Source organism: Anguilla rostrata, chromosome 10, assembly GCF_018555375.3.
Source record: "Anguilla rostrata isolate EN2019 chromosome 10, ASM1855537v3, whole genome shotgun sequence".
NCBI classification, from domain to species: Eukaryota; Metazoa; Chordata; class Actinopteri; order Anguilliformes; family Anguillidae; genus Anguilla; species Anguilla rostrata.
Window position 1 is genome coordinate 5,765,577 of NC_057942.1, and position 12,610 is coordinate 5,778,186.

General features: G+C 45.1%; 1 protein-coding gene across 8 annotated transcripts; it reads left to right on the forward strand.

The window, feature by feature from the left end:
- Positions 1–210: 210 nt before the first annotated feature.
- Positions 211–11,940, forward strand: suds3 (SDS3 homolog, SIN3A corepressor complex component). Of its 8 annotated transcripts, none has more exons than XM_064353671.1 (13): positions 499–1,663; positions 2,486–2,589; positions 3,068–3,137; positions 3,640–3,698; positions 4,495–4,566; positions 4,995–5,014; positions 5,726–5,882; positions 6,295–6,390; positions 6,706–6,767; positions 7,049–7,070; positions 7,665–7,770; positions 10,477–10,561; positions 10,916–11,940. In XM_064353671.1, exons 2-13 carry the CDS (start codon positions 2,553–2,555, stop codon positions 11,012–11,014), a joined length of 885 nt encoding a protein of 294 aa, XP_064209741.1. In that variant the 5' UTR covers positions 499–1,663; positions 2,486–2,552; the 3' UTR covers positions 11,015–11,940. The 8 variants fall into 8 exon arrangements, with proteins under 8 accessions (XP_064209738.1, XP_064209737.1, XP_064209741.1 ...); XM_064353670.1 differs by lacking the exon at positions 499–1,663 and adding an exon at positions 1,670–1,883; XM_064353668.1 differs by lacking the exons at positions 499–1,663; positions 2,486–2,589 and adding an exon at positions 211–431 and having other exon boundaries at positions 3,640–3,695.
- Positions 11,941–12,610: the final 670 nt, after the last annotated feature.

A 12,610-nucleotide genomic window follows, 5' to 3' on the forward strand; every position in this document is an offset into this window, starting at 1 on the left:
TATTCTTGCCCTCGAGCGAAATAAGGATCTTTTCAATGTGCCAGTTTAGATAGCGCACTATTCTAACATTTTACAAAAATATTAAACTAATTTATTTGAACAGAATCAATTTTAAAACAAAAAATATAGTTTTATATGTATATATAAATATAGTAATTTAATATAATAATGGAACTGATTTTGTTTTGGTCAGGCATAGTCTCGGCCTTCTCAATGTGTATGGGTCTTAACCGTCCCGGGTGCTGTTGTTGTGTTTGGAGCTGAATGTAATTCAGGATCAATACGGTATTGGCGAATGTTTACATCATTTAATTAAGAAATGGCTTCAACTTTACTGTCGCCGGTTGTGGATTATTATAACGACGAAGAGGAACTTGATAGTGTGGATGATGACGACGACCGGAGCTTCAGGGGGAGAGACTCGGAAGAAGGTAGCTAGCTAGGAGCCTTTATAAACTGTAAAGCTAGTAGCTAACTTATTGTGTGCTAACGTTGGCTAGCTTGCAACTAGGTTTTAAAAGATCTGCCCACTTGCAACGTTCATTTGGCTTGTAGCTCGATCGAAGTATTCAAAAAGTAGCTGGGTAGCCATGCTAACGTTAGCTAAAATGTATAGTCTATGCAACGGTAATGCTAGTTAGTTAGTCACGTTTGCTAACTGGAAGTAGCTACTTAATTATGGCAGTAACGGCGTGCTGTTGCTCGCTAGTCTGAGTCTGAATCAAAACGGAAAAGAAATAACGCTTGTAACTACCAATAAACATGCAGCTATCCGTAGTTCACTTATATGGCTTGATGCATACTTAACTAAAAAGCTTTGTGGTTTGCTATTGCTTTGCCAGGCTTCTCTTTATGTGGTTAACGTTAGCCATGGTACATTGAGAACGCCTACCAGTTATCTTGAGCACGCTTGCTTACTAGCTAGTCTAGATGGATCATGCGAATGAGTGGGCCGGTGCTAACATGTTAATATTAGCTATGTGTATGTAAATAAAAATATAATGTGTTGGTTAACTAGCTTTCTCGGTAACGATAGCGTGTTGACGCAAGCACGTTTTGCCCGGAAATGGTGGCTAGATGGCTAGCTAGCCAACAAACATGAAGTAGCTTTTTATTAGCTGTAGAGTGCAAACGAAACCTCATTTGAATTCACTGTGCAGAAAGCAAGTCTGTGAAAATAAATAATAATTAAAGCATGTAATAAGAAGCTAGGTTTTATTTTGTCGGGCGAATGGCAAACGCCAACTAGCTACGTAGACCTAATAATACTTTGTCAGTTGAGGAATATTAGCGTTCGTTGTGCTAGTAGGACACCTAGCTTCCGAATAATTGTATTCGTTACCTCTGCCCCTCCTAAATACGATTGACAGGTGACAAGAGGGAGTACACCAATGTAATTGGTTTTACGATGGCACCATCCTTTAGCGTATTGGACACGCGTATTGTCATTTAAGGAACAAGAACAGTTTCTGAGGCAGTACGGGGACGCAATCAAGCCAACTTGTCCCGGCGTTGAATTTGCTCACGTCCTTAAAAATTCTTACTTGGAGCCATGGTAACATATCGCTAGCTGAAGTGGTTGAAATTGAACGGTCATCGTATTTTTCATTTAGCTCCTTGGAGTTTTACAGACGTTCACAGCTGGATTTGGGAAAGGTTCCAGGTAGACAGTCCGCTAACCGGGTATCTGATCATACAGTAATTAGTTGATGGAATAGAATGTTTTTCAAGTTTTAGTTTTGATATCTGTACACTTCAGAACTGCCCTAGCTAACTAGCGAACAAGGTGGCCAACCATCCAGTTGTCTACCGAGCTAATTCGCTTTTCTTTGCGAGTGCTTTGCAGCTCTGAAAACTACCGGCAACGTTACACATTCATTAAGGTACAATCAAGGCAGCTTATTTTGTTTCAATGGTCTCGGATCATTATGCGGTATTTATTTTACTTTTCAGTGCCTGCTAACGAAAGGCCTTATCTAATGTTGATTAAAGAAAACCATTAGCTTTGTATGCTAGCAAGTTATGCTACGGGAAATAGAGATGGTTCACTAGAAAACCATCTCATTTCGGAGAAGTTGAAATGACTGTAGTGTAAGTTACGCTGCATGTTTGCCATATGATCTGGGTATGTTTATATCTGGATATGTTTATCTCTTTTATTTCTGCTTAACGATCTGTGGGCGAACTGTAGCTGCCCGCATCGTGAGAGGACCTAGCCTTCACATATATCGCGAGGCTGAGAGTAAGCTTATGTTACTGCATTTCACATTGATATTTTGTTGCAGCTGAGCAGCGAGCTAGTGCCGAGGTTCCAGAATAAGCGGATGTGCATGCAACTTTACGCTCTGCGACATCTCTTGTTTATCGTGTTTAATTCTAAATTATATAACTGCTGAGGAGTCTTGGCACCCCTCCTCGTCTCGTGTAACTAACTGGCTCGCTGGCTGCTGTGTAAGGACGCTTTCAAGAAACCATATTTCTGCAGTCTCTTAGACGTCACCTTGATGTACAGAATGCCCACTGACTCTGTGCTGTGAGACGAACGCAGCTGAATGGCTGGTAACACACACATGCATATTACCAATGAAGGTAACTTGTGTATATGTATTGTGCTTTTTGGATAAATAATGTCGACACGCTGTGTGTAAGAAAAAGGAACGCATGGGTTTGCTTTGTAGGCTATTAGTCGGCTGTAGTATGTTCTGCTCGCATATCGGTTGAATTTATAGCAACTATTATTTTTATCTTTAATGTTACGAACGAGTTTACGTTGCAAGTGCGTTTGCAGTATGTCTATTCTTCATTTACTTTCACGCGCTCACGTCAATATGACACCTCTGAGCTGAACTGAAGTTTTTCCTTCCGAGAAATATGGTCTGTTTTTCTGAAGCTCTGAATGGAAGTAATTTTAATATAGAGTGTCTAATAAATAATTTATCACACAGATTTGACAATAGGAGTTTTAGCTGTTAAGGTTTTTTTCTTTGGTACATTATGCATGGCGATTTGATTCAGACTGTCCTGAATGTGGAAGCTCACGGTACTTTCTCTAATATCCCCTTGGCAGACACTGAAGATGCCAGTGAGACAGATCTGGCAAAACACGATGAGGATGATTACGTTGAAATCAAAGAACAGTGAGTGTTACTAAGGCAACCCTTTCGGCGCTGTGCTGCATTGACCTGTTATTGAGTGCTTCTGTATGTGTGATGTGCGAGAGGAGGTGGCAGAAGCGGGCTCGTAGACTGCTTAAAATAGGCCACCTGTGAAAAGATTGCTGCAGCGCCCTCCGCTGGCCAGTACACAATTCAGCGTTTATTTACTTCTCTTTGTACCTAACTGCGCAAAACCTTATTTTGCCACAGTAGACCCTCCCTCCCAGTCACCATTCCTTAATTTGGCCCTTAAAAGTGTAAAGAGAGCGGAGTTGGTCACATACAATAGGCTTCGCACCATATGCGTTTTAGGTGAAGTATTTATTGGCAAAGACCAAAAACATCTATCTTATATTAAGGTATGTTTTTCCGGTCAATTCTGTCGGCTGGTGTGTTGATGTGTGAATGTTTATCAATGTCGATTTGCATTTTAACTAACTGATAAAGCCAGTTTTCCTTTGATCGTTCTTGTTTTGTGTTTCAGGATGTACCAAGACAAATTGGCATCGCTGAAGCGCCAATTGCTGCAACTTCAAGAAGGTGGTGGGAAACATTTTTTGTTAATTTCAAAGTTTGCACTCTTCTGAGAGATTCGTAAGAGATTCATATATTTACAAAGAAAGAAAATGGAAAAATTTGCACACACTGGATCCTCCCGATTTCACCAACTTTAACATGTTAGTTAAGTCTTTTTATGGCCATATAGGTGCGACAAATCCCGATGTCACATGGAATATTTTAATTGACATCATTTTAAAACCAGCTTATAACAAATGTGTATCCTAGTGAGGATGATAACTGGTTAGTTTTCCTGAGACAAAATTATTTGCTCTGTTTTTTTGTTGGAGATAAGTGAAACCATCCTGGGTTTTTGCTTATTTCCACCAAAAAAACCCAGCAATGCATCACAGCAATTAATGTATTTACCAAAGCAAGCACTTTACCCAATTAACTAGATAATTAGCTAGAGTGCTTGCTTTGGTCAATTAATTCACTAAGTGGCACATTCAAAGATGCATGTTCATGCAGTTCAATTTTGAGAAGTCCACTGTGCACCATTGTTCACAGTTCTGGGGGGGAACCTGAAGTTTAGCCACATTCAATATAAGGCAAGACAAGCATCTTAAAATAGCTAACTGGTACAGTACAAGGTCCGTTGCTGATCCATTTTGGACTGGGGGGTGGGTGAGACTATACACACAAGTGGATGCTGCCACGCCATGCTCCTTCGCCAACCCCCCCCCCCCCCGCCGGCTCCGCCTTAATCTCCACTGATGGAGGTGGCTCTCTGCGAGGTGGGGAGTGAAGTCTGATTCTCATCGGGGTTGTGTGCTCACAGGTACACTGCAGGAGTATCAGAAGAGAATGAAGAAGTTAGACCAGCAGTACAGAGAGAGGCTGCGCAATGCAGGTGCGTCAACGTATAAGATTTTTTTTTACGCCCACCACCACCTCCCCCCACATAGGAGGTTGGCTTTTATGATGCAATCATTAAACCTTTTAACATTCATGTAGGTGACCCCCCCAGCCCCACCACCTCATATACAAGTCTCACATGACACCCCCACCAGCCCACTCACCCATCTCAGAGCTGACTTTTATCGAAAAAATTTCATTTTATAATTGTTTTGATTGATTGCGTACTTCATGGAAATGCAATTTATTGTTAAATATGTTAGGGGATTGTTTTGGTTTTTTTTTATGAACAAGTCATTGGAACTGGTGGCAGAAATAATTTGTGGTAGTGATTATTGGAGAATGTGTTTTCAGCAGAATCAGTAATTAACTACTCCCATAAAAGGAATTTGTGTTGATTTTCCTTTGCCTTTGTTTTCCTAGATCTTTTCCTGCAACTTGAGGTAAGATAATTTAATCTGTTTTTTGTAATTATGCTGAAGGTGAGACGTGCGTCAGTTTTTAATTTCACGCGACAGTTGTACTTTTGCAAAGGGCCCGTTCCATATTTGGTCACGTCTGCAGACGACATTGACTCTGATTGGTCATAGAGGCTGCATCCGAAATCACATACATTGTAATACATACTATGTATTGTTTTTAGCATGTCTGAAACAATAGCATGAATGAAATATTATGCAAAAAATACCAGGATGTCGTACTACGTTCAATGAAATATCTTAGCATGCAAACACTGCACACTACTACTACTTTGGCATGAGTATCCCACAACGCACTGCGATAGTTCACGACTCAAGCAACCAGACATCAACCGATAATGGCATAGGGCGGTGTGCAAAATGTTACACACCTGTCTCACGCCATCATCAATGTACAAAGTGCTGAAAGGAAGTGGAGCGTTCCTATGACGACTTAGTATGTCCGAAAAGCCAGTGTAGTTTTTACTGACATACTAAATGCTCTGAACGATGGTATATGTAGTACGTAGTGTGCAATTTCAGGACACAGCGGGGAGTGGCCCGGGGCCCGGGGCCGAACGCGAAAGACACCTACGACGGCACGGTGTTTGTCTTTGGGAGAGAGCGTTTCTGGAACGGGGGGAGATAATGGCCGCCCGTCTCTCTCTCCCACCTCTCTCCCTCTCTTTGTCGCAGACGGAGCAGGTGGAGAGAAACTACATCAAAGAGAAGAAGGCGGCGGTGAAGGAGTTTGACGATAAGAAGGTTGAGCTGAAGGAAAACTTAATTGCCGAGCTGGAGGAGAAGAAGAAGATGATAGAGAACGAAAAATTAACAATGGAACTGACAGGCGGTAGGAGCCGGGAGAACGATCAGATAGCAAATCGCGCTCGTAAAAAAATAAAGAAAAGGATGAAAAGAAATCTGAACAAAATGTGAAATTACTTTTTTGTGGCATTCCTTTGAGGCTGAGATGGCTGCAGAGTTTTCCAAAAGGGCCTTATTTGGCATTAACGAGCGGCTCAATTAAAATGGCCGCGTTTTCAGCGCGCCGCCATTTTGGCTCATTTTCGCTCAAGGTTTCCAATTGTGCGCTTAATCGTTCCCTACTGGGAAGCTGCTCTTGGCTCATTGGGCTAACGGAATGTAGACCAAGATACCTGTGTCTCAGTCATAGTTTCACTTACACACACACACACATGCGTACACCGCCACCCATGACCCGTCCTTGGCTGTAACGGTTTGTGTCCGATTTTTGCGTCCAGATTCCATGGAGGTAAAACCCATCATGACGCGGAAGCTGAGAAGGCGGCCGAACGATCCCGTCCCCATCCCGGACAAACGGAGGAAACCCGCGCCTGATATCCTTGCTCGAAAAGTCTTCTGATGCCAGAAGGATGTTGAGTGGTACTTCGTACCAAGCGATCATCCAGAGTTGTCATGTTATGATACATTCGTCTGTTGACTAGGAGAAAATGCCCAACAAGCAATACACTTGCCTGTTCTTCAAGTTTGTATACATGTAAATTTGATTATGTAATATTTTACATTGTAAATCACTTTGGGTGAGGACTTGTGATGAATGAAAATGAAATGTTTCGCACTACTAATATGACACGAACACATGAGTAATAATGACAGCATTGATGCTGCTTCTTTGCCTTGACTCCCTGCACCTCAGCTAAACTATTTGCTAACAGACGAACAGATAATGGAAGACCTACGGACACTGAACAAGGTTGGCGTGTTCAGTTCTGTACAACTTCAAAGGCCCTTATACCTGTGACATAGCTTGAACATTGTACATGGAAGTGTGGAGTATATCTCTGGTAAAATCGATTCCGGCTCTTGTATGCTGCTTTTAGAAGATTAAAAATTCTTTAATTCTTTCTTTCCACATCTAAACACTAAAAGCAATAGCTAAATAAAATCTGCTTTCATTTGCCTCTCAGGAAGCTTTGTCTGTAATGGCTGTAATTATTTTTTACTGAATTAATTTGAATTATTTTCTATTCACAGCTCAAGTCACCCAAACGTCCAGGTATGATCACTTTACGCAACTTTAAGACAAAGTTAAGTGAGATATGTTTAGTCATACGCATATGGAGGCATGTGCATAATGTACACTTTAATGTGTTGGTGGAATTAGTCGTCACAGTTGGGTCAGTATGAAAAAAGCTTTTGAAGGGGGTTAAAAACAGAAGGTGTAGTGAATAAGCTGCTTCGATGCCTTGACGACGGCTCATTTAAATGGACGGCCACACAGTCATTGCTCGTCACAGCACAGAAATAGCACACCCTTTCGTTGGAGCCAAACGGAAAGCGAAACAGAGAAGCAGGATTTTAAAAAAACGTCTGCGAAGGCATGGCAACGAACGCTGGAGGCGGGAGTTGGCCGCGGACGCGCGTAACTTTAAAGCGCTGACAGAGCAGTGCATGCTAACAGAGCGATGCACGTGAACTAGCTTCTCCTCCGCCCCAGCTGACATTAGCATACGTCTGTATTGGCTCCGGCACCGGGCTCCCGAAAGACCGCTACTTAGCTTCAGAATCGCGGCTGGGCTTCAGGAGGCATTGTTCGCGGATAAAGAACGCGGGCGTGTCCCAACGGGCTTTCCCCCTTTCCCCCCCTCAGCTTCGCCGTCGTCTCCAGAACACCTTCCCACCACGCCCTTGGAAGCGCCGACGCAGCGGTACGAGGCGCGCATCGAGGAGGGGAAGCTCTACTACGACAAACGATGGTAGGCTCTGCTCGACGTACGCTGCCCGTGTGTAGGACATCCATGTTCTTTTATTCCAGGTTTCAGGTTTCCCGGTTCTTCTATGTCAGTTTCCCTTGATTTTATTTCTGTTTTTGTCTGTTTTTAGGGTCCTCACGGTTGCTAGTTTTCACTGAATTTTTTTTTTTGGTCAGTGGGGGCCTGAAGGACTGTAGTTCTCAAGGTTTTAGTGTTGGGATATTTACCTACTGCAGTTTTTGCCATTAAAAAGTCTTAAAACAAATAGTGGGGGGGAAAAAAAAAATGCCAGTATGACGTCACTTCATAGGGGTTGGCCTACAGCTCTTTTTAAAGAAACTGGTTGTCCTTGGCCCCGGTTTAAATTCGTAATCAACTGAATTAACTGCAGTTTCTCGGCCATTTCGCCATCGCACTAAGAACTGGGTCAGCGCAAGGACAGCGCGGTCAGAGAGAGCCGTGCCTCTCGCCACTGCGTCCCTGCGCCCGTGAGGTCTCTCCCTCAGAGATCTGTGATGTCATCACCTCGGACAGGTTGGACACAGGAGCAGCTGCCAGACGCGGCCCAACATTCACCCCTCTCTCAAAGTCACTGAGCCCCGGCCATAATTAGAGACGACCCAGCCTGTCCAGCGCTGTAGACGCGACCCTATGCGTGTGGTGTGCCATTTACTTAATTAGTGGATAAGCTACCCTGTGTGGCTTATCCATGTGCTGGTTGTCCCCCACTTACAACTTATTTGTACACTGTTTGTATGTAATGGATGACCACTGTAATATTCTGTGTTTTTTTCTCATATCTGGTGCATACTTAAGTTGTCAGGTGCCTTGCTTTCCCTTAGTCTAGCTGTTTGGTTAGGATCCTGGGTATGCCAAAAAAGACGTTCTGAGGCCCTTGAAGCCAGAAACGGTTCTGCAACTGGCTTTATAAAGTTATCTTATCAGCATCTTTCCTCTGACTCTTTGACCAGTGTGCTGTTTTTTGGGCTGGGTCCGTTAAAGCAGAAATGTATGCATGACATTGAAGTTGTTCAAGGAAAAATGAATGAGGCGTGTTTCACGTTGCCTGCCTCGTGCTACAGTTCTGCATTCGGCCACAAGATGGCACTGTAAGCATTCCTTACTGTTCCCATGCCTCCAGCTGTACTCTTCCCTTTTAAAAGATAAAATAAATACAGTTGCATTAAGGGGGGCTGGATGGAGTCTAGACCTGTTGCCAGACATTGTCATTTTGTTTTTGCTTGATGGGATTTAGTTTTCGGCATAGATTTCATGAGAGAGTGACATGGGGGAAACTTGCGGCTCAGACAGAAGAGATTTTAACTGACCCAAATCAATTCGGCTTAAAAAAGTGTTGTTATTGCGGTGTTGTTTTGGACCGGATGCCTGACGGGGAGGGGGAGACTCGTTGGAGGTCACAGGCAGACAGAATTGGTATTTGCCCATTTAAAGCATGCCGAATTCGTGCCCGGTGGGAAATTGGCCCTATTAACCGAGCAGTTGTCCGTGCTCCCATTGGTCAAGCCGGCCGGGCCGGGGCTCATGCGTTTATATTGGGGCAGAGCGGTTTATCGGACGCACCATTGTGGACTGGTGTTATTTTTAAACTGCCGCAGAAATGAAATTTTTACGCGGAGAATAACATTTATGCGTGTCTGCTGTGGTGAGATGGCTGTAAAGGAGCCCGACGCGGCTCGTTATCCTAGCGTCCTTATCAGGCCAGTAATACTACAACTACCAGAAATGCTTTAGTGGCCTGCTGTGGCCCTACGCTTATTAAAATGGCACTGGGGCCCAGCGCTGGCCTTCCAGCTCTAACTGCAACCCCGGACTCTCAAGGATGTTACAAACTATGACTGCGACGTAGTGTGCGTTTGTGTCCACGTCTTGTCGGGGTGGGTTTTGTTGAGTCGTGCCGTCGGATTGACTGCCTGACGCTCGTATAGGGGTAAGGGGGTCTGTGTATAAAACCATGCAGTTGTTTGCAGGGGATGCTCACGGACAGGTTATGCTGGCAGTAAACTGGGGGGTGGGGGGTGTGTCTGAACCCCTGGAGCAGCAGCCAGAGATGATGGATGGCTGGCAGAGGAACAGTGAAGGGGCTGGGTAATATTCCTGAAGAATATTACGAGACCTCTTTTCTCGTCCGAGTCGGGTCTGCACTTCTGAGGGAGTTTTCTTTTTATGTATTTATTTAATTTTTGGATGAGGTCGTTGCGGTGCATCGGTGCTCAACGACAGCCAAAACCCAGCTGGGAGGATCGAGCGTCCGTCCCGGTGAATAATTCTTTCTGAACAGGAAAAATGAAGGAGCAGATTTTTTTTTAAGAGCCGTTCAGGCTTGTTAATGGTGTTCCATCGTGCCTCAGTAATCGGTTTGCTTCTGTTTTTGACTTCGCGGCGGAGGAAGTGTGCGTGAACCGCGCTTCCCGCCGTCTCCCCGCGAGCCGCGCGGTCTCCTGCAGGCCTCGCCGCGGAGACGCCGCGGGAGGGCGAGCGCTAGCATAGCCGCGGGCGCGGGGGGGTGGCTCCTCCCGCTCCGCGCTGAGCCGTATCTGAGAGCCGCGGTGTCGGAGCGCGGCGGTGGGCGGAGCTTCTCTGCTCCCCGGGCCCGTAGGAGAGGCATTTCTTACCCCCCCTGGGCCGGGGTGGGGGCTGGCGTAAGGGTTCGAGGGCTGGAGTAACTGGCACTGTTGTCGTTCCTCCCAGGTACCACAAGAGCCAGGCCATTTATCTGGAGTCCAAGGAGAACACCAAGATCAGCTGCGTCATCAGCTCCGTGGGAACAAACGAGGTGCGTGACGCCGCTACCCTGCCAACCCCCCCCCCCAGACCCCCCCCGGCCGCCCATCAGCTCGCTGGCCGCGTCTCAAACGGAGCTCTTTTAATACCCCACCGCGGGGGCAGTTTGAGGCTCCAATTTACACACGCGCCTGCCTGCCATGTGTTAGCTTTTTGAGTTGACCCATTGACTGCGCATTAACACCCAAGGAATGTATTACCGCGAGTGGGAGGCCTGGTGGCATAGAGATAAGCGCATAGATTTCCCTGTCTCCGCGGCAACAAACATCGCGCGCCGGAAGCTTCTATCTGCCCTGGAAAAACCGCCTTTTCCACCCCCACCCCCCCCTTCCTTATGTAATTCCAGATCTGGGTGAGGAAGACGAGCGACAGCACGAAGATGAGGATTTATTTGGGACAGCTACAGCGGGGCGCGTTCGTGATCCGACGTAGATCGGCGGCGTAGAGGTCACCCCCTCCCCCCCCCCCCCTTTCATCGCTAGCATCATGTGACCATCATCCCCGCTGCATCGCCCAAGGACCTTCTGGTGCGGAGAAGCCACCATCTGACCCTGTCGGCAGGGAGATAAGCAGAGGTCAAGACTTCACGCAGGCGAAAAAAAGAACATTCTTCCTGACTTATTTTTCCTTCTAGCGTAAAAAAAACTGCAGCCATAGAAAACTTGATTTTTAACTTTTTTTTTTTTTTCTTTGTTTCCTTTTTAATTTTATTCCTTCCTTGGTCACTAGGTGATCTGGTGTGGATTTTCTTTGGCTACACCGTTCATATGCCCACGACAGACCTGGGTCAAATACCGTTTGTGTTTTGGATTCAAATGCCTTTCTACGCTTTAATGATCTTGTCTGGTGTTTTGGAACCGACGCAAACAGTGCAAAACCCGCCTTCTGGTCATATTGGCAGGCTCAGTTACACCAGACAAGATCAATAGAGCACCGAAAAGTATTTGAATATTTGAATCCAAAAGAAAAATACGCAATTGACCCAGGTCTGGCCCACGATATGCAATACGCTTTCTCCTCGATTTATGAATTCAGAGGAGTCCCTATGTCATATCCTCTTCTGCTATTCGTGGAAATCATGTTCCCATCTTCGCATTCGAGCCTGTCGGAGCGTCACCATTGGATGAGAGGTAAAGTTAGGAAGCTTTAACATTTGTGTTGTCTCCTGTTTGTATCTCGTATTGTGTTACCCCTTTTTCTCCACCCCTCCCATACCCTGTATTTTAACCACCCCCCCCCCCCTTTTTTTGGTCTTTGATATTGATGGAAAAAGAGCATATACCATATAACCGTTTTGAATTTTGCTTTTTAAAGGTTTTACTTTTTGTATGTGTATAAAAAATAAAAATAAACTGCATAGCACCAAATCGAGGTTTGTGTCCCTGTGACTTCCCTGTGTGTTGCAGGCTATGTGGCCGACATATTTTTTATTAATTGCAGTCGTGTTCTGTCCATAAAAATTATTGTCTATTCTCTGCTGTTCCTGTAGTCCTGTTTCTTTTCCAGTTGTTTTCAGTTGCGGAAATTGGTTATTGTAGAGTTGAACAAAAAGTATGGAACAGAACTGAAAGGTTAAATGAGGAACGTGGCATTGGCATGGCAACTGAACAACACTCGGCTCTGACGAACCCGTGGCAGTGAAGGTTCTGCCTTGTTACGCTGGTAGATTCCACAGGACATTTCAGCCCGTGCTGAAAGTGAAGTTTTCAGTATGTGAGTGTTTACACTTTCTCCGTTCCCTGGCAGCATTTGGTGTGAAATACAAGTTTGATCGTTCGTCGTGGTGAAACGGTGAAGTCATTTTTCAGGCTCGGACACCCAGAAAGGTCCCACTGACGCTCGATGCAACGCGACAGAACTCAAAAATCTGAAATGTGCTCACCAACTTTTCCTGCCCTGCAAGTATCATATGTCATTACACATAACACAGTGCTGCGGTGAATAATATTTCAAATAAAAGTATGGCTGGCTTTCTTTGATGTCACAGAGCAGCCCTTGCATACACTGGCTGTGTACCCAGTAGAGCCTTTCAGAGCCTGAG